This window comes from Xenopus laevis, chromosome 9_10S (assembly GCF_017654675.1).
Source record: "Xenopus laevis strain J_2021 chromosome 9_10S, Xenopus_laevis_v10.1, whole genome shotgun sequence".
Classification (NCBI taxonomy): Eukaryota; Metazoa; Chordata; class Amphibia; order Anura; family Pipidae; genus Xenopus; species Xenopus laevis.
Window position 1 is genome coordinate 100,044,484 of NC_054388.1, and position 21,749 is coordinate 100,066,232.

General features: G+C 41.7%; 1 protein-coding gene across 2 annotated transcripts; it reads right to left on the minus strand.

Moving 5' to 3' along the window:
* Positions 1-8,051: 8,051 nt before the first annotated feature.
* rnps1.S (RNA binding protein S1, serine-rich domain S homeolog) lies at positions 8,052-19,433 on the minus strand. 2 transcript variants are annotated; one of them, XM_018237571.2, is made up of 7 exons: positions 19,341-19,403; positions 14,082-14,237; positions 12,800-12,991; positions 12,515-12,617; positions 11,585-11,738; positions 9,615-9,759; positions 8,052-9,523 (listed from the first exon to the last, which is right to left on the minus strand). In XM_018237571.2, coding segments are annotated over exons 1-7 (852 nt in total). In that variant the 5' UTR covers positions 19,343-19,403; the 3' UTR covers positions 8,052-9,423.
* Between the last annotated feature and the right edge of the window lie 2,316 nt (positions 19,434-21,749).

Below are 21,749 nucleotides of genomic sequence, written 5' to 3' on the forward strand. Positions count from 1 at the left end.
AAGCAAAGTCTAAAAGAGAATAAGGTTAGAAATACTGTATTTTGTATACTTAACATAAACATGAACTTACTGCACCACAAGCCTAATCAAACAATGATTTATCTTGTAACTTTGTTATACATCTTTGCAAGACCAAGACTGTGCACATGCTCAGTGTGGTCTGGGCTGCTTAGGGATCGTCATAAATTATCAAAACAGCACAAGTCAAATAATATCTGCCAGAAGCCGATACAGCAAGACTGATTAATAATCAGAATATGCAGACTGCACTGGGTCCTGTGTTGTCATGTAATTTAATGTGGATTTTATAGTTTTTGTATTGTTTTATACAAGCTTTCTCCAACCAGTGGCTGCAGCAAATTAATCATCCAAATAGAATCCCAGTTTATGTGTTTAAATCTGGCTCCATGATCTTTGTCCCTGCAGCTGGAGTTGGAAACAGTAAAGGGGATGTAATAGCAAAAATAAAATCCAATACAAATCTCTACACAGTCGCCGACTGCTCTACAGGGAAACAAACAAAGCTGCTTGAGTTCTGCATGGCTGGAAAGTAAGGTGGGGGCTCCCCCTGCTGTTCATAAGTATGATTGTTTCCCTGCAGAGCAGTTAGGGACCATCTGACAATTCCTATCCACAGCAGAAAATAAAGGGAGAATTTCACTGCATACAGTCAGGTTTCTTATATAAACTATACATATTTTTTAATTAAAGTATATTGGAGCAAAAATCCACTGTGAAAATCAAACTTTTCAACATTGGAAACTACAGAATTTCCCCCTAGTACTAAATGTTCTAATGGTGCCGCACAGGGACAAGGCAGCTTTGATCCTGTACATCGCAACTGTTCCAAAAGCCAGTTTTTGCTGTGTACCTTTTATATGGAATTTCAGATTTTAAGAAAATAAAATAAAGTTGAATATACTTTTGTACATAAAGAACATGGAAAGAGTGGTTTGTCCCAACATATTGCTAGTGGGAAACTCCAACTTATAAAGGCACAGTAACACAAAAGAATCCAAGTGTTTTAAAGTAATGAAAGTATAATATACTGTACTGTTGCCCTGCACTGTTAAAAGCTGTGTGTTCTCTTGAGAAACTCTACTATAGTTTATATAAACAAGCTGCAGATAACAGATAAGCTCTATAGTATACAATGGGATTCTTCAGAACTTATCTGTTCTTTACTGTGTATCCTGTGCTTGAATGGCTGCCCCCATGGCTACACAGCAGCTTGTTTATATAAACTATAGTAGTACTTATCTGTTATCTACTGTGTATCCTGTGCTTGAATGGCTGCCCCCATGACCACACAGCAGCTTGTTTATATAAACTATAGTAGTACTTATCTGTTATCTACTGTGTATCCTGTGCTTGAATGGCTGCCCCCATGGCTACACAGCAGCTTGTTTATATAAACTATAGTAGTACTTATCTGTTATCTACTGTGTATCCTGTGCTTGAATGGCTGCCCCCATGACCACACAGAAGCTTGTTTATATAAACTATAGTAGTACTTATCTGTTATCTACTGTGTATCCTGTGCTTGAATGGCTGCCCCCATGGCTACACAGCAGCTTGTTTATATAAACTATAGTAGTACTTATCTGTTATCTACTGTGTATCCTGTGCTTGAATGGCTGCCCCCATGGCTACACAGCAGCTTGTTTATATAAACTATAGTAGTACTTATCTGTTATCTACTGTGTATCCTGTGCTTGAATGGCTGCCCCCATGGCTACACAGTAGCTTATTTATATAAACAATAGTAGTACTTATCTGTTATCTACTGTGTATCCTGTGCTTGAATGGCTGTCCCCATGGCTACACAGTAGCTTATTTATATAAACAATAGTAATGTTTCTGAAGCAAATACACCAGTTGTACCAATGCAGGGCAACAGTACATTATATTGTCATCTTTCATTTTTTGGTGTTACTGTTCCTTTAACTTTTAGTATGATGTAGAGAGCGATGTTCAGACACTTTGCAATTGGTTTTAATTTTTTATTATTTGTGGTTTTTGAGTTATTTGGCTTTTAATTCAGCAGCTCTCCAGTTTTCAGCAATCTGGTTGCTAGGGTCCCAATTACCCTAGCAAACATTCATTGATTTGAATTAAAGACTGGGATATGAATAGGAAAGGCCTGCATAGAAAGATGAGTAATAAAAAAATAAGAATAAATGTGTAGCCTTACAGAGCATGGTTTTTTTTTTAGATGGGGTCGGTGACCCCCATTTAAAAGCTGTAAAGAGTCAGAAGGCGGCAAATAATTCAAAAACTATAAAAAATAAATTGGAATTAGCAACTCTATAACAAACTAAAAGTTAACATGAAGTTGAACTACCCTTTAAAGGCTAAAGCTGGCCATAGACGCAAAGATCCGATCATATGAATCCTCGATGCGTACGATTTTCAGACCGTGTGTGGAGAGTCCTGACATTTTTTGTCCGGCGGAGATCAGTCGTTTGGTCGATCGGACAAGTTAAAAGATTTCTGTCGGCTGCTGATAATATCTCTGCGTGTATTGCCGATCGTATGATTTTCCGAGGGAGATTGTCACCAGCTTTGGTCGGACATAACTATCTTACGATTGCTGTCAGGGGCAGAACATTGCTGATCTGTTCTTTTCGACTTTATTTAAACTGAATGTTAGTGGCAGGTCGGGAGATGGGGACGATCGTTTGTCCGATATTGCAGGTAAATCTGCACGTCTATGGCCAGCTTTGGATATTGTCATAAAGCTCAGATGATTACAAGGATACCAAGCCAAGCATCTATATAATCAACTCGCAGTCTGTGCAGTTCTATATCTGCCCACTTTACCAAGAATAAAGGCACCAGAGCTCTATCTATAGATGCACAATATGTCTGTTTGTAGCTTTGTTCTTCATCCCCAGCTGCAATTGCCCAACTTCATGTTATTGTCTAACATGGTCTGTCCTCTCGTGTGGGAGATGAACTTCTTTTTTAGTAACAAAATATCAATCCCTGCCTCCAGTGACCTTCTATATGATAACAGCAAATGAAACATTACATTCCAGGGACCAGAGACACACGGTCAGATTCGGGGAGAATAATCACCCGGCGACAAATCTCTTCTTTGGGGCGACTAACCTCCCCGAACTGCCGGCGGGATGGCATTCGGAGCGCTTCGTTTTCCGAAGTCATCTCACGAGTAAACTTCGGGTGTTGTCATTAAACGAAGCGCTCAGAGTGCAGGGAGATTAGTTGGCCCGAAGAAAAGATTTGTTGCCGGGCGACTAATCTCCCTGAATCTGACCATGTGCCTCTGCCATTATCTGGGAAGAGGTCAATTACTTTTTTGGGGGGGGTGGAGAAGAGTTTGTAGATTGGGCAGCTGCAGACAGGTGAAGTAGTCCATAGCATATTGTAAAAAAAGGTATCAGAGAACCACTTCTCATCACATTTTAGCGGAGAATAAAACCAAACCAGAGGTTTTCAAGGATGCCGAGCTTGGTCACGTGGTGTATTTTCGTGGCATTGATTGGTACAGGCCATATGTGACCAACGACACTGCAGCTTTTCATTATACAGGTATGGGACCCGTTATCCAGAATGCGCAGGAGCTGAGGTTTTCCTGATAATGGATCTTTCTGTAATTTGGATCTTCATACCTGAAGTCTACGAGAAAATCGTTTAAACATTAAATAAACCCAATAGGCTGGTTTTGCTTCCAATAAGGATTAATTATATCTGAGTTGGGATCAAGTACAAGCTACTGTTTTATTATTACAGAGAAAAAGGAAATCATTTTTACATATTTTATAATTTGATTATAATGGAGTCTATAGGAGACTACCTCTCTGTAATTCTGAGGTTTCTGGATAATGGGTTTGCAGATAACGGCTCCCGGATACCCGTACTGGAAAAATATACAGCAGGGTATTTTAGGCAAAGACAGAACATGTAACACAGGCTTAGTGTGTAAAACTAGGACAACCTTATCCTTGTGTTATTGAAGCCACAATGATGTCAGGCTGTGCCCAAGTAGATGTAGTAATTGCTCAGTATACCAATGATGCCTATGGATAGGTCTTTCAGTTCAAACATTCTCCTTTTCCAGTGCATTCTGCCTTTGCAATGTCCATCTACAAAGCTCAAGCCTCTTTGTGTCACCAGCATTAACCTACACCAGTGACAGGCTTGGAGGCAAGTTTGATTGTATAAAATCCAGACGTACATCCAGAGGCCCCTGTAGGCTGCCAGTCCTCATAGGGGGTTACCAAAAAGCCAATCACAGCTCTAATTTAGCATCATCCAGGGACATTTTTCATGCTTGTTACTCCCCAACTTTTTTTTTTACATTTGAATGCGGCTCATGGGTATAAAAGGGTTGGGGACACCTGACCTAGAGCCTCCTTCTTTCTCTTAGGACCAGCTTTACAAGACATACTGTGCCCAAGTTTCTGCATAGGGTGGCTTTCTTTCTGGAAGGACATGCTAAAGAATTGCACATCATTCAAACTGCCACCTTAAGGTTCCCATAGACCAGTGCTCTCCAACCAGTAGATCATGAGCAACATGTTGCTCTCCAACCCTTTAGATGTTGCTCCCAGTGGCCTCAAAGCAGGGGCTTCTTTTTGAATTCCAGGTTCAGAGGCAAGTTTTGGTTGTATAAAAACCAGGTGTACTGACAAACAGAGCCTCAATGTAGATTGACAATCCACATAGGGGCTACCAAAGCCCTTATTTGGCACCCCAAGAACATTTTTTCTTGTGTTGCTCAACTCCTTTTACTTCTGAATGTTGCTCATGGGTTCAAAAGTATGGAGATCCCTGCCATAGACGCAAAGATTTTTCTTTGATGAATAACCGATTTTAGTAAAATCCAACCAATCCGTCAAATTATCGTGAGGTTAGTCGGAATCGAACAACGATTTTTCGCCCAACGGTCAGATAATTGATCAGCCAGGTTAGAAAATTTTCATCGGTCACAATGAAATCTATTGTCTAAGTTGCCAAGCAGGCAGCGACCCTCAGCTTTCCTGGTTTCAACTAGACAACATCGCTTGAAATGGTCTTTTTAGTTGATGGGCAAATCATACATTTAAACGATCGTCTAACGATAACGAAAAGATCTTTTAAAAATCTTTACATCTCTGGCCAGCTTTATACGGAACACAATAAGATCAATTACCCCTCCAAAGCTATGGAAATTCTAGGTGACAATACAATATAAAAAGTACATAAGAGACGGATTTACTAGTTTGTACTATAAAAGGTTCTCCAAGGCTCTCTTGCCATTTTTCCAGAAACATATCCATGCGATTATGGATGAGGGTAAACTGCCTTTAGACGCAACACAAGCTAATATTACACTGATTCATAAAAAGGGGAAAGACCCTTTAGATGTCAAGAGCTATAGGCCGATATCCCTTCTCAACGTAGATACTAAACTGTTTGCGAAGGTGCTGGCAGAAAGGCTGAAACCTCTTTTGACAAGAATCATACACCCCGAACAAGTGGGATTCGTTCCTAAGAGGGAAGCTAGAGACAACACTCTTCGGGTGTACAACATCATACATTATTGCAAAAAGAAGGCCATCCCACTGGCGTTATTATCTACCGACGCGGAAAAAGCGTTCGACAGGGTGAAGTGGGATATGATATTCAAATGTCTTCAGTGGATAGGAATTGGCCGTTTTCCAACAATATGTCCAAAGTTTATATGCTCGTCCACAGGCACGTATCCGAGTTAATGGGATGCTATCTGACCCGTTTGATATTAAAAATGGCACACGACAGGGGTTCCCACTGTCTCCCCTCCTCTTTGTCATTACACTCGAACCATTCCTACAGCGCATTAGACAGAATGCGAATATCCCGGGTGTGCATATACGCGATCATTCACATAAAACGGCGGCTTATGCAGACGATTTGTTGTTTTTTGTAACGCAACCGAGAACCGCGTTACCAGAGATCTTGCTCGAACTAGATGAATATGGCTCTCTGAGCAATCTAAAAATAAATCAACAGAAATCTAGCCTCCTTAACATTTCTCTGCCTCACCAGGACTTGCAACATATAAGTCATAACTGTACATTTATGATTGAACCTAAATATCTCACCTATCTGGGTCTCAAGATTTCGGCTAAACTTACAGATGGCATCCTCCTGAATGTTTACCCACTTCTCAAAACAGTGAAAGCCGACTTGCAGAAGTGGGACAAACCGGGCTTCTCCTGGTTTGGACGCATCGGCATTGTTAAAATGAATATACTCCCTCGTTTTCTATATCTGTTCCAGACAATCCCATTCCAGATACCGAGACCATTTTTCAAAGAACTACATTCTCTCATCTCTCAGTTTATTTGGCAGCGTCAGAAAGCCAGACAGAAATTTGATTCCCTTACTCAACCGAAGGAGGCAGGGGGGTAGGTTTGCCGGACTTTTGGGCATATTACAAAGCCGCGGTCTTACAACGGATGATGGACTTAATGAAATCTAAGACTCTTAAATTATGGCCACTTGTGGCACAAGATGGATATGAGTACCCGCTGGAAGTCTACACATGGTTACCCAAACCTCACCGTTGCAAGACAACATTTCCTAATCCAATTATCAATGAAATCACCAACACCTGGGATGCATTGAAACATAGAAAATGCCTTCTTAATCCGCATTCCCGGTTGACCCCGATATTGTACAATAAGGATTTCCCTCCAGGATTATTGCCCATGCATTTCAAGAACTGGACGCAAACAGAAACTTTATGGGCTTTTCAATTGCTTAATGGTAGATCCATCAAACCATTAGCGGATATCTTGCCTCCGGAAAAGATTACACCGATTGAGAGATTACGGCTGCATCAAATACGACATTTTCTAGACAGAAAAATGATATCTGACGCCACAGGATCCGAGGATACCTTGTTTGAACAATTGTTCACCAGAACCGACCATACCCCGCATGCTATTGCGATCATTTATAGACTGTTGCTCAGTCGCTCCTCTACACCAGCGAATGATTTCAAGCGAAAGTGGGAAAGAGAACTGCAATGCACCTTTACAGACTCGGAATGGAGGACTGTTGTCACCAACTCCTACAGATCTACTCTGTGTGCCAGGTTACAAGAGAACAATTATAAATTACTTTCGCAATGGTACAGGGTACCAAGTGTACTATCTAAAATATTCCCATCTGTTCCTGACATCTGCTGGAGATGCGGTCAATCAAGTGGAACTCTCAGCCACATTATGTGGCACTGCCCCAATCTACAACCGTATTGGACTCAAATAAAACAGTTCTTACCCAGATTCACGGATTTGGCAATACCGGACTCGGTGTCATTTTTCTTATTGCATTGTAACGACATGTCTCCAGCACGATATCGCACAGCGCTCATTTCAACTTTAATTACAGTGGCCAAGTCCTTGATACCTTTATTTTGGAAATCGAAAGTAATCCCTACACTTAAAGACTGGGCACTTAAAGTAAACGAAATTTGCCGATTTGAGCACTACAAATCATAGACGAGTAATCCGAAATACCAAGAAAACTTGACACAGAAATGGTTCTATTGGCTCCAGTTTACTGAATCGCAAGAATACCGGACCCTTACTTCTTGATACGGCCACTGTATGCTTATAGCTTCCTTGAGGCCCCTGGTATCCAATTGATATGTCACTGATATAGGATCACGATACTCAGTTAATGTATAGTGCTTCCCACTCTACCCTTTCTGTGTTTACTCCTCCACCCACCGTTTTGCTACTATCTTCTGGATTGTAGATGTGCCCAACATAGTTTATTTTTCTGGTTTTTTTTTCTCTTCATTTAATAATTTCTTATTCGCAAAGTACGCCTACGTGATATGTAACCTGCTGGTGTCTTTTGATAATTTTTGTCTTGGGATGCCCTATGTTCAAGCACTGTATCTTATCTTATTCTTGAATTTTTTGATTGCGGGATTCTCATGCTATTGTACTTTTGATACTTTGCGAAACACGTAAATAAAGAATTTATAAAAAAAAAAAAAGTACATAAGAAAATTCAGTGAGGGGAAAGGGTGGAGAGACAAAAATAAAATCTTTCCATTTATTCCGTATTTTATTCTACAGACATGGAACAGGTATTATAAAACACACATAAAAAAAACAGCAGAAAATCAACTGTACAAGTTACATTTCCCACCCCCGTTTATAAGAACGTTTACAGAGCACTGAACTCCACCGCAATTAGACAGTAAATGACAAATGCAGGAAGCTCCAATATCTGCAAAGTTACAACTCCCAGATATACAGTGAGCTATGTTTCCCCAACAGCTGAAAAAAATATGATTTTTTTTTTTGTTAGCTCAGAGCAGCCAAGGTTGTAGGATCAGCCATTAGGCCATAACCAGTCACAACAGAAACTATTCATGAAGCCAAGGTCAGGTTTGGGAGTCACTTGAATAAAAACAGCCGTTTCTAAAAAATAAGAAAGAAAAACCAGTATCTTTTAGGATTTTTTTTTTATTGTTAAATAAAAACCAAACATCACATGAGCTTTACAGGGTGTTTTGACCTCCCTATTTAAAAATGCAGTACAGAATCTTCTCTAGTCACTCCCTTCCTATTAGGGATGCACGGAATCCAGGATTCGGCCGAATCCTTCTGCCTGGCCTAACCAAATCCCAATTTGCATATGCAAATTATGGGGGACGACTGACTGTCACAAAATGTTTTCCCCTTCCCACTCCTAATTTGCATATGCAAATTAGGATTCGGCAGAATCTCTCCCAAAGGATTCAGCTGAATCTAAAATAGTGGATTCGGTGCATCCCTACTTCCTGTACATTGCTGGTTATGGAAATACGAGTGTGGAAAATCCACAGAATCACATTAGGCAGCGACTTGGGACAAGTGGGTTCCTATTCACATAAAACTCCAAAACAAATGTAACTGGTAAAAATACCCCAATCCACTTTGCCATTAGACTTCAAAGGTAGTGGAAAGAAAAAAAAATCATGTCTCTCTTATTACAAGGAAACACCGATGAATTCTGGAACCATCAGAGTTGCAGCCAACAGATTAAATCTGCATGATGATCAGGTAGACTATGAGGCTAGACAGTATTTATTGCTGATCCTAATACTCTGCTTTAAAACAAACCAATTGAGACGAGCAGCCAAATAGGTTCAGTTCCACGCTAGAGATAACGCATTTCACGCCTCTAGATGTTCTTGGCTGCTAGCATGCTAAAAACAGTGGAATTCTGGGAGGTCCCCTGGCAGCCAATGCCTACTTCAACTTGTTACCCTCTTTTTTTTTTTTTTTTTTTTTACGCCTTAGGCTGAAATCTTCAAGAAACAGTTTCTAAAAAATAAAAAAAAAAAACCTCTCGGCCAACTGTGCCGAGAAGGATCAATGGTATGAGAATTCGATGCATGTGGGAGGGAAGGTGCACAAAGGGACGTCAGGTTCATCGCGATGAGTTTGAACTGGAACGGCTGCGATGGCGGCGACGAGCAGGTGACCGTGAACGGCGTCTTACTGGGGAGCGTCTCCGAGGTGAACGAGACCTGCAGAGGGAGGAGGAATTCGTTACAACTATTTACACTACACACAAATAGAGGACTTTATGCAAACGGCCGTGAAGAAGCAATTATTTACCTTCTCCTCATACGAGGTGGAGAGCGCCGCCACATTGGGGGAGGCGGCAACATCCGTCGTGGGGGGCTGAACCTTCTGGGCATTGGCCGCATAGGCCACGGCGTCAGAACAGCTGAAGCGGTGATCTCTTGACCGTCAATCTGTCCTGAGAGGATAGAAGAAAGGAAAAACCATTGGCAGGCAGATTTTTTTTATTGTAAGGTAGATTAATTCAAAGCTATTTAGAGGGAAATTAGGAGGTAACAGTCACTTCTACATACGCCTTGACTGGAAGCAAATGCAACGAACCAGGGACAATTGCAAATAGAACATTTTATTTGGCACTAGCCTGAGCTATTTAGCAAGTCTTAAAGGGACCCCAGAAATTAGACCTTTTTTACATCTACCATAACATTGTCTTCCCTTGCTGTTTTTATATTTTTGCCATAAAAGTATTTGCCTGATGTTTTTCACATTACCTATCTGATGCCCATTGTTCCATAATAAGGGGGCTGCCATATTTGTGCAGAAGTAGTCGGTTAGCATTGAGGTTGAGAAGGGACAGTCAGGTTGGCAAAAGTCAGGTTTAAGAACTTCAAGTAACACTTACTTACAAAAAAGCAGCCCTATCAGTGAAAAACGATCAACGTGACCTATAGGTAACTTTTAATAAACATTAATATTTTGAAGATGAGTTTTTTAGCGTCAGTATTGCTTTAAAGGGCACCCGTTGGCGGAAAATATTTTCCTTGACCAAAGGTCTGGACCTATAAAGCCCACACTCCGGTTGGGGGTAAGTGCCTAGAGTGATCTCCACCTATTCGTAATCAAAACACCCTGTATGCCATAGTCCAAATCCAAATACATAAAACCTCAACAAACAAGATAGATGTACCGTATATACTCGTGTATAAGCTGACCCGTGTATAAGCCGAGGTACCTAATTTACCTAAGAAAACTGGAAAAATTTATTGACTCGTGTATAAGCCTAGGGGCCCCATGTCAGATTTCAAAATGTGGATTCTGACACCGCTGTGAAATTACTGTTCTGCCATCCTCAGGAGATAATATTCATTTTTCTTCCCAAATGACTTATCTTCCAGTGATATGGCTACGCCTAACCCAGTCCGTTTAGGAACTCCGGCTGTCACGTGCTCCCAGGGTAGAACAACCAGACATTTGGACTGTTGTAGAGAACTTAAAGTTCAGGGGCTGCTGCCCTGAAAATATGAGGTTTTGAATATCTGGTCCGGGCACTGAACAGACGAAATTTAAAAATAGATTATTCTTTTAATAAGCATTTGAGCTCGGCTACTCATGCATGTGCTGGGTAGGTAAAAGAAAAAAGGTACAATACCGACTGTCACGATCGCCGCCCGGAGCAGGTCCAGGAGCTCCGGGCGGCGCGTCCTTCCCTGCCGGCGTCGCTCCCAAAATGGCGGCGCCCATGGCCGCCACGTGGGTAGCGGCGGCGCCGCTCCGGGCGGCGATCGTGACAGTCAGTCACAGACAGTCCTGATGCGCTATGGGAGAGGGAGGTGTGTGGAGGGATTGGCTACGGTATGTGCAGGGATTTAGCTGACCCGCGTATAAGCCGAGGTCGAGTTTTTCAGCACATTTTGGGTGCTGAAAAACTCTGCTTATACGCGAGTATATACGGTATATATTAAAGGGATGCACTGAATCCACTATTTTGGATTCGGCTGAACCCCTGAATCCTTTGCGAAAGATTCAGCCGAATACCGAACTGAATCCTAACTTGCAATATGCAAACTAGGGGTGGTAAGGGGAACACTTTTTACTTCCTCGATTTGTGACAAAGTCCTGCGATTTCCCCCCGCACCCCTAATTTGGATATGTAAATTCAGTTTTGGTTCGGCCGAATCCAAATCCTGCTGAAAAAGGCCGAACCCAGGCCAAATCCCGAACCAAATCCTGAATTCAGTGCATCCCTAATATATTAATACCATATCTAGGGAAACCCCTCTTACCTCCGTCCATGTGTTTTAAGGCTTTCTCAGCTTCTTCAGGAGCTTCGAACTCAACATAGGCATAGCCCTTGGACAGGTGTGGGTGGTAGCGATCAACAGGCATATCTATCATCTTTATTTTGCCATATGTGGAGAAGATCTCTAGAATATGGTCCTGGGAGGGGGGGGGGAGCAGAGGAAGGCACAAAGATTTCAGTTTATTCAAACAGCTAGAAAAAGTAACATTTAAGAATAAATCGAAATACTATATGATATTGAACTACATTTCAGAATTAATTTTCTCACAAAGACCCTCCACAGAAAAAGGGGGGAAAAAAAAAATCAGGTAGTTTACATGGAAGGCAGTGGGATCTTGCTGCCTCGATCATCCATGCCATAATTTCTATAATAACAATCCTTTGCACATCTCAAACACCAATGTCAGCCCAAACTGTATTTAAAGGAGAACTAAACCCTGGACCTCCTCCACTGCTTGCTTCACCTCCCGCGCTCCAAGCTCGCAGTATTTATTCATTTTAGAGGTTTCCCTTCTGCTGACCTGCTATAAGTTTGCAGAGTTTTGGGAGCATGCCCAGTAGAAGTGGATTCAGGACATAGATTTAGCTGTGCATGCTCCTCCAAGTTCCGTGTGGTCGATCCACAGAAGAGGGTGAAACAGAGAGAAGGTGGCCCCTTTGAACTCCGCTGTGCAACTCTGCAAATTCATAGCAGGGCAGCAGAAGAAAGACATCTAAAAAGAATAAATACTGCAGGCAGGGAGCTTGGAGCAGTGGAAGTGGTCAAGGGTTTAGTTCTCCTTTAACAACACCAAGTATTTAGAAGACGTTAAAGCTTTCTAGATGGGTTTTTTTTTTTATTCTGCACAAGAACCATGCTTTGGAAAATGCAAAAACGGAGAAGCAAAACAAGGTTAGAATAAGCCAGACCAACCTTAGTTACATTCCTTGTCAGCCTCCCTATGTGAACTTTTGTGGGTCGAGGACTTGGGCTCCTCCGTTTTCTCTCTTTTTCGTCACGTTTTGGCTGTTTGGATCTTAAAGAAATAAATATTGAAAGATAAAAATTAAAAAAAAAAAAAAACCATAAATAAGATAATAAAGTCCCATCGCTTGCATCTATTTACCACTGCTTAGGTGGCAGAGACACTCAGAAGTACTGTGTGCAGGGCTAGACATTATCCATCATTATAAAGAACGCCTATGAACAGAGACTCACTTGGAACGAGAGCGCCTCCTGTTATCATGGCGGCGGCGAGATGGACTTGGAGAACCAGAGGAGCTGCTGGAACTAGAGCTGCGAGAGGAACTGGAACTTCCTGAACGGCTGGAAGCTGATGAACTGGAACCAGAGCTAGATCCGGAACTGGAACCCGACGAGGAGCTGGAGGATGAACTAGAGCGGGAATGGCTGGGGACAAAATCATGATTAGTCTGTGAGAAACATCAACTGCAGCTTTAAAATTGCTTTGAGCCTGCCTATGTTTAATATAAGGTATTACTAGGGTAGCTGGTTTTAATCTAAGTACACACACATCTGCCACACACTGTGGATTTAAAGGGGAACTATTGCAAACATGAAAATTTAATTTGAGCTTTATCATACTGAAATAGGAAACAAATACAACCAATAAGATATTCTGCATTGTTTCTGAAATAATCAAGTTTATCTTCACTATTCCTCTCTCAGCATCTGTTTCTATTCATTCTTTCAGATATTCAATGACAGTTAGAGCCAATATATATTATGGGGGGGGGGCATCCTTTCGTAGTAGATGTATTACAGCTCACTCAAATAACTGATTCCAGTACAGGTATGGGATCCATTATCCGAAAACCCATTATCCAGAAAGCTCCAAATTACGGAAAGGCTGTCTCCCATAGACTCAATTATAATGAAATAATCTAAATTTTTAAATAGATTTCCTTTTTCTCTGTATTAATAAAACAGTAGCTTGTACTTGATCCCAACTGAGATATAATTAATCCTTATTGGAGGCAAAACCAACCTATTGAGTTTATTTAATGTCTACATGATTTTCTAGTAGACTTAAAAGTATGAAGATCCAAATTATGGAAAGATCCGTTATTCGCAAAGCCCCAGGTCCCGACCATTCTGGATAACAGGTCCCATACCTGTACTAACAAAATCTAACAAAAATAACTGCCTTTCGCACAAATTCTGCATGTAGAGATACAGGATTTTTGGTGAATTTAATACAGTGAGCTCTAATAACTTCTAGGCAAAATGAGCCCCCCCCCTTAATATATATTGGATCTAACTGTCAATGAATATCTGAGACCCAACTGCTGCATGATGACAGAATGAAGAGAAGCAGATGCTGAGAGAGGAAGTGACAATAAACTATTATTTCAGAAACGATGCAGAATAAAAAATTGATTGTATTTAGAAAGTTTCTTATTTCAGTATGATGAAGCTTATATTACATTCTCATTTTTCCCCTTTAAGAGTACGTTAGGATAACACCTCTGTCACATACCTGCTGCTGCTACTGCCACTAGAGCCGCTGCGCCTCTTCTTTGCTTTATCTCGCCCGCGATCTTTATCTGTCGCTTCTTTCCCTGGAGCTTTCTCTTTGCCTCTTTCTTTTGCCCTGTCTTCTGAGCGTTCCTTCCTCTTGCTGGGTGAAGGAGCCCTGAGACAAGTAGAGGATGACAAAGTTAGGAACACTGTACAAACATATTTGATGATACTTTTTTTGTTGGGCGATGACCAGCATACAAGTTGAGGTGTGTATGGTGGCTTAGTCGCATTATCAAAAATTCCTGGCTATAATAACTGATCACTGGACATCTCCTTTAACAATACTCCATTCAGTTTGTACACACAATGAAAACACCCATACAGCCCAAAGTCAACCATACAGATAAGCCACCTGCATGGCCAAAATGGCAAAGATCTTTTTGTCTGCAACTCAAAGCAGCAGATTTTTGCTTGGTTTGTAAACCCAAATGCTCGTCCCAATCAAGCTGATCTTGGCCAAAACACTCAGACCACACTTCATGTAGAGCCCTGAGCAGCTCCAATTGTTTAAACCCAGACCAAACCTGCACTCATAGGACCACTATCTGCTCTCAGATGCAGGTCTTTAAAAAATATAATGGTAACATATGCCACTGAATAAAGTGTAAAATACATACATATGTGTACATAACAGTGTAACAATTGTGTTTGAAGAGCAATATCTATTCATCTTGCAGATTTAAGCACTTTCAGACTAATGACTAAAATGTATCGCTCTCCACTCTTTGCTTGAGCATTGAGCACCCTACTCACCCATTCCATTATACATGTCCTTAAGAGTAAATAAACTAAATGAAAAGCAGGGTAGCCATGCTGGAAAATGTATGTTTATGGGGCTTGAATATCAGTGGTTCAGGGCTGCTGGCTGTGAGAAGTGGCATAGAAGTAGAAGTATTATATAAGTATTCAACCAGAGCTTTTATGGCATGTAACAAAAGGAACTGTACAAAGCAACAAACTGCAGCTAGTAAGCACAAAGCAGCTCTGCACTGAATCAGATGGAGGTTTAAGGCGGCCAAACACCTGATAATCCTCTTGTTTAGAAAGGTCACCAATCTTTGCCTGATATGACCCCTATGTGCTGGGCCATATTGGGCTGATCTGATTGTTTGGCCCTTGGATCATAATAGGTGCCTATGAAGGATGTTGGGAGTGGACAGCACCAACAAGCCAATCCAGTCCTTGCACAAACAAGATTCTTAAGGTGGCCATACACTCATTTGGTAACCTTGCCAAACAAGTGAATCTTTCCCCTGACAGGCCCACCTTGGCTGGGTGATATTGTGTTAATGTGATTATTTGGCTGTAGGGCCAAACAAACTTATTACATAAAAGGGGGTATGAAAAGTCGAAGTGAGGACCACATCAATGAGCCAATGCGTTCCTCGATCTGAAGGCCATACATGATAAAGGTGGCCATACACGGGCAGATAAAGCTGCCGATATCGGTCATTTAGACCAATTTGACAGCTTTTCTACCCGTGTATGGGGGCTTCCGACGGGTCTTCCCGATCGATATCTGGCCACAACATCGGTCAGGAAGGTTTGATTTTTACCCGACTGACCAGTCAGAGCCCCTTGGCGTATCGTAATTCGATCGTTCGACCATACGGCCGAACATTCGAATTACCCTCGATATAGCCATGCCGTTAGTGGCATATCGGGGAAAGATCCGCTCATTTGGCGATGTCGCCAAACGAGTGGATCTTTGAGTCTATGGCCAGCTTAAGATCGGCTCATTTGGCGAGGTCCCCAAATGAGTGGATCTTTCCCTGATATGGCCACCAACAGCAGGGCGATATTGGGAAGAGGATTGCATCAACTAGCGGATGTGGTCCTTGATCGCTAAAAAAAATAAAACCTCCCCGATCTATATCCTGGCCAGATATCCATTGGGGAGACCCGTTGGAAGCCCCGATACACTGCAGATAGTCTGCCAAATCAGTCTGAAGAAACAATATCTGCCAGTGTATGGCCACCTTGACAGAAAAAACCAAGCCTGCCTTGATTGAGATATGCCCAATTTGTAGCCAGATAATGATTGGGAGGCCTGTGGGAGGGCCCCATACTCAGCCTAAAGGACTAGAATCGCAGCTTAAGCTGGCCATAGACTCAAAGATCCGCTTGTTTGGCGACATCGCCAAACGAGTGGATCTTTCCCCGATATGCCACTAACGGCATGGCTATATCGGGGGGTAATTCGAACGTTTGGCCGTATGGCCGAATGATCGAATTACGATGCGCCAAGGGGCTCCGATGGGTCGGTCGGTTAAAAATCAAACCTTCCCGATCGATATCGTGGCCAGATATCGATCGGGAAGACCCGTCGGAAGCCCCCATACATGGACAGATAAGCTGTCAAATTGGTCCAAACGACTGATATCGGCAGCTCTATCTGCACGTGTATGGCCACCGACTTGTTGAAATACCTTCAATATTGGACAAATGATTGTGCAGTGCAATCTCCCAACCTGCCATTCAGATAAAATAAAGTAGTAAACAAACAGATCAGACAATGTCCCACTGATATCGTCAGATAGGCAATACATGCAGAGATATTATTAGTAGCCGACAGAAATTTTCTAACCTATCCGATCGCCATGGCACGAAAAATGTCGGGACATTCCACACATGGTCCGAAAATTGTACGAAACCAAGACTCGTACAATCAAATCTTTGCGTCTATGGCCATCTTAAATCTTCCCGTGTATGGCCACACACGCTGAAATTCACGCTGCAGCACTCCGAAATGGTGAAAATCTTTATATATAGGCATAGCCTAGTCTTTGGCACAAATAAAATTAGATATTGCCCATTTCGGAGTGCTGCAGCATGAATTTTTCTATGAATAATTGGTTCCTTTGGCAGTGGAAAAGCAGCGTGCACCCGACGCTAGAAAAAGCGAAAGTATAGTTGTAGCATCTTGTCTGTAATTACATAATAACATTGTTTCAACCATCTAAAGCTGATCATAGATAGAGATCGGCTCATTTGGTGAGGTGTGAAATGAGCGGATCTCTCCCTTGATGTGGCCCTAGCGCCCAATGATCCGATTACAACGAGCAGAACAGGGGCACGGTCAGATCAAGGAACTCATCAACGAACCGATGCAGTCCTCAATCCGATGGGAATTTTAAACCTTCCCGATCAACATCTGCCTGACTTTCGGGCAGATATTGATCGGGGAAGTCTGATGGAGGGCGACAATCTGTCAGCAACTTATATGTGCTCATGTATGTGGACTTTTATAGATAGAAAAGACCCACCCTCAGTGTAGCGCCTATCTATAAAATACACCAACTCACCAGGTGCTCAGCCTCAAGTGTCCCAACTGTGACCACATCCACTGAAATATAGAACAGGCGGTACTTCCGTTATAAAATGCAGTGATTTGTTATAACAGACTGTGAATAGTTTGGCCTAACGCGTTTCGGGAACTCCCTTTATCACAGGCTCATCATTAAGGGAGTTGTTCCTGAAATGCGTTGGGTCGGACTGTTCACAGTCTGTTATAACAAATCACTGCTTTTTATAACGCAAGTACCACCTGTTCTATATTTCAGTGGATATGGGGCCCTTTACTTGCTTCTCCAGTGGGTGCACAGTCAAGTATTCATATAATCACAGGAAGGACCAGCACTCCAAATGTGTTTAACTTGTGCTTTTATTTTACATGTTTTATCCGATGTTCTAGCCCCTCTTGGGATCTTTATAAAGGAACAGCATGTAAAATAAAAGAACAAGTTGAACACATTTGAAGTGTGGTCCTTCCCGAGTGATAAATAGTTAGATAGATACACATACACACAGATAGACATATACATCGATATAGACGGACAGACATATACATTGATATAGACACACAAACACTTTGTATAACTTTAATACCCCTTCCCCTGTGTATTTACATTTTAGTATGCTATATATATTATGCATATGGCTAATCGAAACAGCAATTTTTTTTTTATATTACAGTTTTTGATTTGCCTTCTTCCTCGGATACTTTCTAGCTTTCAGATGGGGAGGGTCACTGACCCCATCTAAATAAACAAAGTCTGTAAAGGTGGCCATAGATGTAGAGATCCCCTGACCACATTGAAGTGGGTGATATCGGGCTGATCTGATCGTGGGCCAGATATGGGCGGTCCTATCGGGGGACCACATACACATACAGACGCAACAGGATTTTTTTTTAGCCTGCCGATCGACTCTCAGTCGGATATTGATCAGGGAAGCCCGTCGGATGGCCCCACACACCCGACTGTGTCTGCAGCTTTTATCGGCCCTTGCATGGGGGCCTTAAGGCTACAAATGTATTCGTATTGCTGCTTTTTATTACTTATCTTTCTATTCAGATTTCTCCCATTCATATCCCAGCCTGTTATTCAGATTGAGGCATGGTTGCTAGGGGAATTTGGACCCTAGCAACAAGATTGATGAGATTGCAAACGGGAGAGCTGCTAAATAACTCCAAAACTGAAAACCAATTGCAAATGGTCTCAGAATATCACTCTCTACATCCTAATACAAGATAACTGAAAGGTCAACAACCCCTTTAATGAGTATGGCATAGAACACATGTTTGTACAACATGGCAGCACTGGGGTTCAATTCCAGGCAGGACACTAAAGAGTTTAAATGTAGTTCTTTAGCTGAATGTGTCTGTAAAGCACTAGGGGGTTATGTCTGTGTTATATAAATACAGAATCATTTCTGGAGACAAGATCAGACTTCAAGGCACTTAGTATACAAATCACTAATAACAGTGTAACACAAGGAAAGCTATGGGGCGGCAGCACATAGGAATGAATGGAAAGGATCCAATAACCGGCAACAACATATAGGCACATAGGGAATTCCAAGCCAGCCTTCCCCATAGGGGGTCAGTTACACAGAGGCAGCCATTTTTGTTTGTTGACCCTCATATAAACACGGAACCACTGCACGATCAGAAAGAAATCATTAGCCATAGAGAAGAAATCGGCCGACCCTTTGCAGACAAGACACCGTGTGCTCAATAAATAATACACCTTACTCCCCAGGACGGTGCAGAGCCAGCGATACAGGTGCAGCCAAGGCCTAAACACTCCGTAATCCTCGGTACTGCGCTCGGAGCCAATACCAAACGCCGCCCTGCTCTCCCCCGAATCAATACATCCGAGAAAAGACCCTCCCACCCCTCCTCACTACCGTCCCGTCACCATTCAGATCGTACATAGAGCCGCGCTGTAGGATGGAAAGAGATTACGGAGCTCCCCTTACATTTTGCCGCTCTTTCGTTGCCTGTCCCTCCTCAGATCGGATAAACCGTCGCGCTCGTTATGACGTGGCGCAGCCATCTTGAAACAATAAAGCGACTCTGGTCGCCTTGGAGATGACGTCACGCGTCGGAGCGCGTGGGCGTGGCACAATAGCTGGCGTGGATACGTTTCTGCCTTATTAGAAGTAGGTTAGCTAGCGACTAACTACAGGAACCTTATTAGTGTCATTGTTTGGGAGTGACGGGGTTAATAGGGGCAGATTTATCAAAGGTCGAAGTGAAAATTCAAATTTCGAGCTATTTTTGTGTAATTCGACTAGGCAATAGCGAAAATTCGAATTTTGACATTTATCATGTAGCGGCTGATTTATCAAGGGTCGAAGTGAAGTCGAGGGAATTTTCAAAGTAAAAAAATGCCAAATTCAAAGTAATTTTTTGGATACTAAGACCATCGAATAGGATACTACGACTTTGAATTTGATTAGAAGTAAAATAGTTCGAATATTCAACCATTCGATAATGGAAGTACTGTCTCTTTAAAAAAAACTTCGACTTCAATACTTTGCCAAATTAAACCTGCCGAAGTGCTATGTTAGCCTATGGGGACCTTTTAGAGCACTTTTCTAAGTTTTTTGAAGTCGAAGAAAAATCCTTCGATCGATGCGATTCGAAGGATTTCATCGTTCGATCGAATGATTTTACTTTGACCGCAAAACGGTCAAGTTCGGTGAAAAAAACTTCGACTTCGATATTCGAAGCCGAAGTAAAGCCATTCGATGGTCGAATTTCCAAATATTTATCACTTCGAAATTCGACCCTTGATAAATCTGCCCCGTACTGTCTCTTTAAGAATTCGGCCATCTAAAGGCAGATTTATCAAGGGTTGAATTTCGAATTTGAAAAATGTTAAAATTCCAATTCAAAAAGACCAACATTACCAAATTAAATCAAAGTTTTTTTGACCGAATCGTACGAATTGAAGTTTTCCCCCCCAAAAAAATTCCAATCTTTCAAAGTCCACAACTGACTCCAAATAGGTTCTAGGAGGTCCCCCAAAGGCTAAAACAGCAATTTGCAGGTTTTAGGTGGCCAATGGTCGACGTCGAATTTTTAAAGAGACAGTACATTCAAATTTTTTTCAAAATCGAATTTGAACTATTCCCTAGTACAAGTACACAAAAAATAGCTCGAAAATCCAATTTTCACTTAGGCCCTTGGATAAATCTGCCCCTAAGGGCAGAATTTAGGTCCGTTTTCTATCTAGGTCCATTTTCTATCGAATAGGCCCGTAATCGGCCGAATTCGAATCGAAGGAATATCGCATTCGATCAAATTAGATTCAAAATTTTTCCAAAAAAAACCTTTGATTGTTCAAAGTCCACCAATTGACTCCAAATGGATTGTAGAAGTTCCCCCGTAAGCTAAAACAGCAATTTGGCAGGCTTTAGATGGCGAATGGTCGAAGTTGAATTTTTAGAGACAGCACAAGATAAATTTAGATTTTACAATTTTCTTTCAAATCGAAGTACACAAACAATTGCTCGAAATACGAATTTTTTTCATTTGAAAATTCAACTCGACCTTTGGTAAATTTGCCCCCATGAGGCAGATTTATCAAGGTTAGAATTGTGGGGACCTCCTAGAACTTATTTGCAGTCAATTGGTGGACTTTGAAAAATCAAAGTTTTTTGGGGGGAAAACTATGTATCGAATTCGATGGATTGCGCTATTCCTTCGATTCGTACGATTCAAATTCGGACCTATTCAATCGAAAAATTACCTATTCGACGCCAAAAAAAACTTAGACTTAGGGGCCAATTCACTATGGGTCGAATATCGAGGGTTAATTAACCCTCAATATTTGACTAGGAACTAAAATCCTTCGACTTCGAATATCGAAGTCGAAGGATTTAGCGCAGATAGTACGATCGAAGGATTATTCCTTCGATCGAACAATTAAATCCTTCGAATCGAACAATTAGAAGGATTTAAATCCAACGATCGAAGGAATATCCTTCGATCAAAAAAAGTTAGCCAAGCCTATGGGGACCTTCCCCATAGGCTAACATTGACTTCGGTAGCTTTTAGATGCCGAACTAGGGGGTCAAAGTTTTTTTTAAAGAGACAGTACTTCGACTATCGAATGGTCGAATAGTCGAACGATTTTTACTTGGAATCCTTCGATTCGTAGTCGTAGTCGAAGGTCAAAGTAGCCCATTCGATGGTCGAAGTAGCCCAAAAAAAACTTCGAAATTTGAAGTTTTTTTACTTTGAATCCTTCACTCGAAGTTAGTGAATCGGCCCCTTAATTTTGGGAGTGCCCCTAGGCTGCTCGCTCCTAGCGTCTGACAACAATATATATAT

Excerpts from the sequence above, each read along its gene's own strand:
- rnps1.S (XM_018237571.2), bottom strand. Across the intron at positions 12,618-12,799 it reads AGGAGGCGCTCTCGTTCCAA|ATCCAAACAGCCAAAACGTG; the intron begins GTGAGTCTCTGT and ends TATTTCTTTAAG. Across the intron at positions 11,739-12,514 it reads TGACAAGGAATGTAACTAAG|GACCATATTCTAGAGATCTT; the intron begins GTTGGTCTGGCT and ends CCCCCCTCCCAG.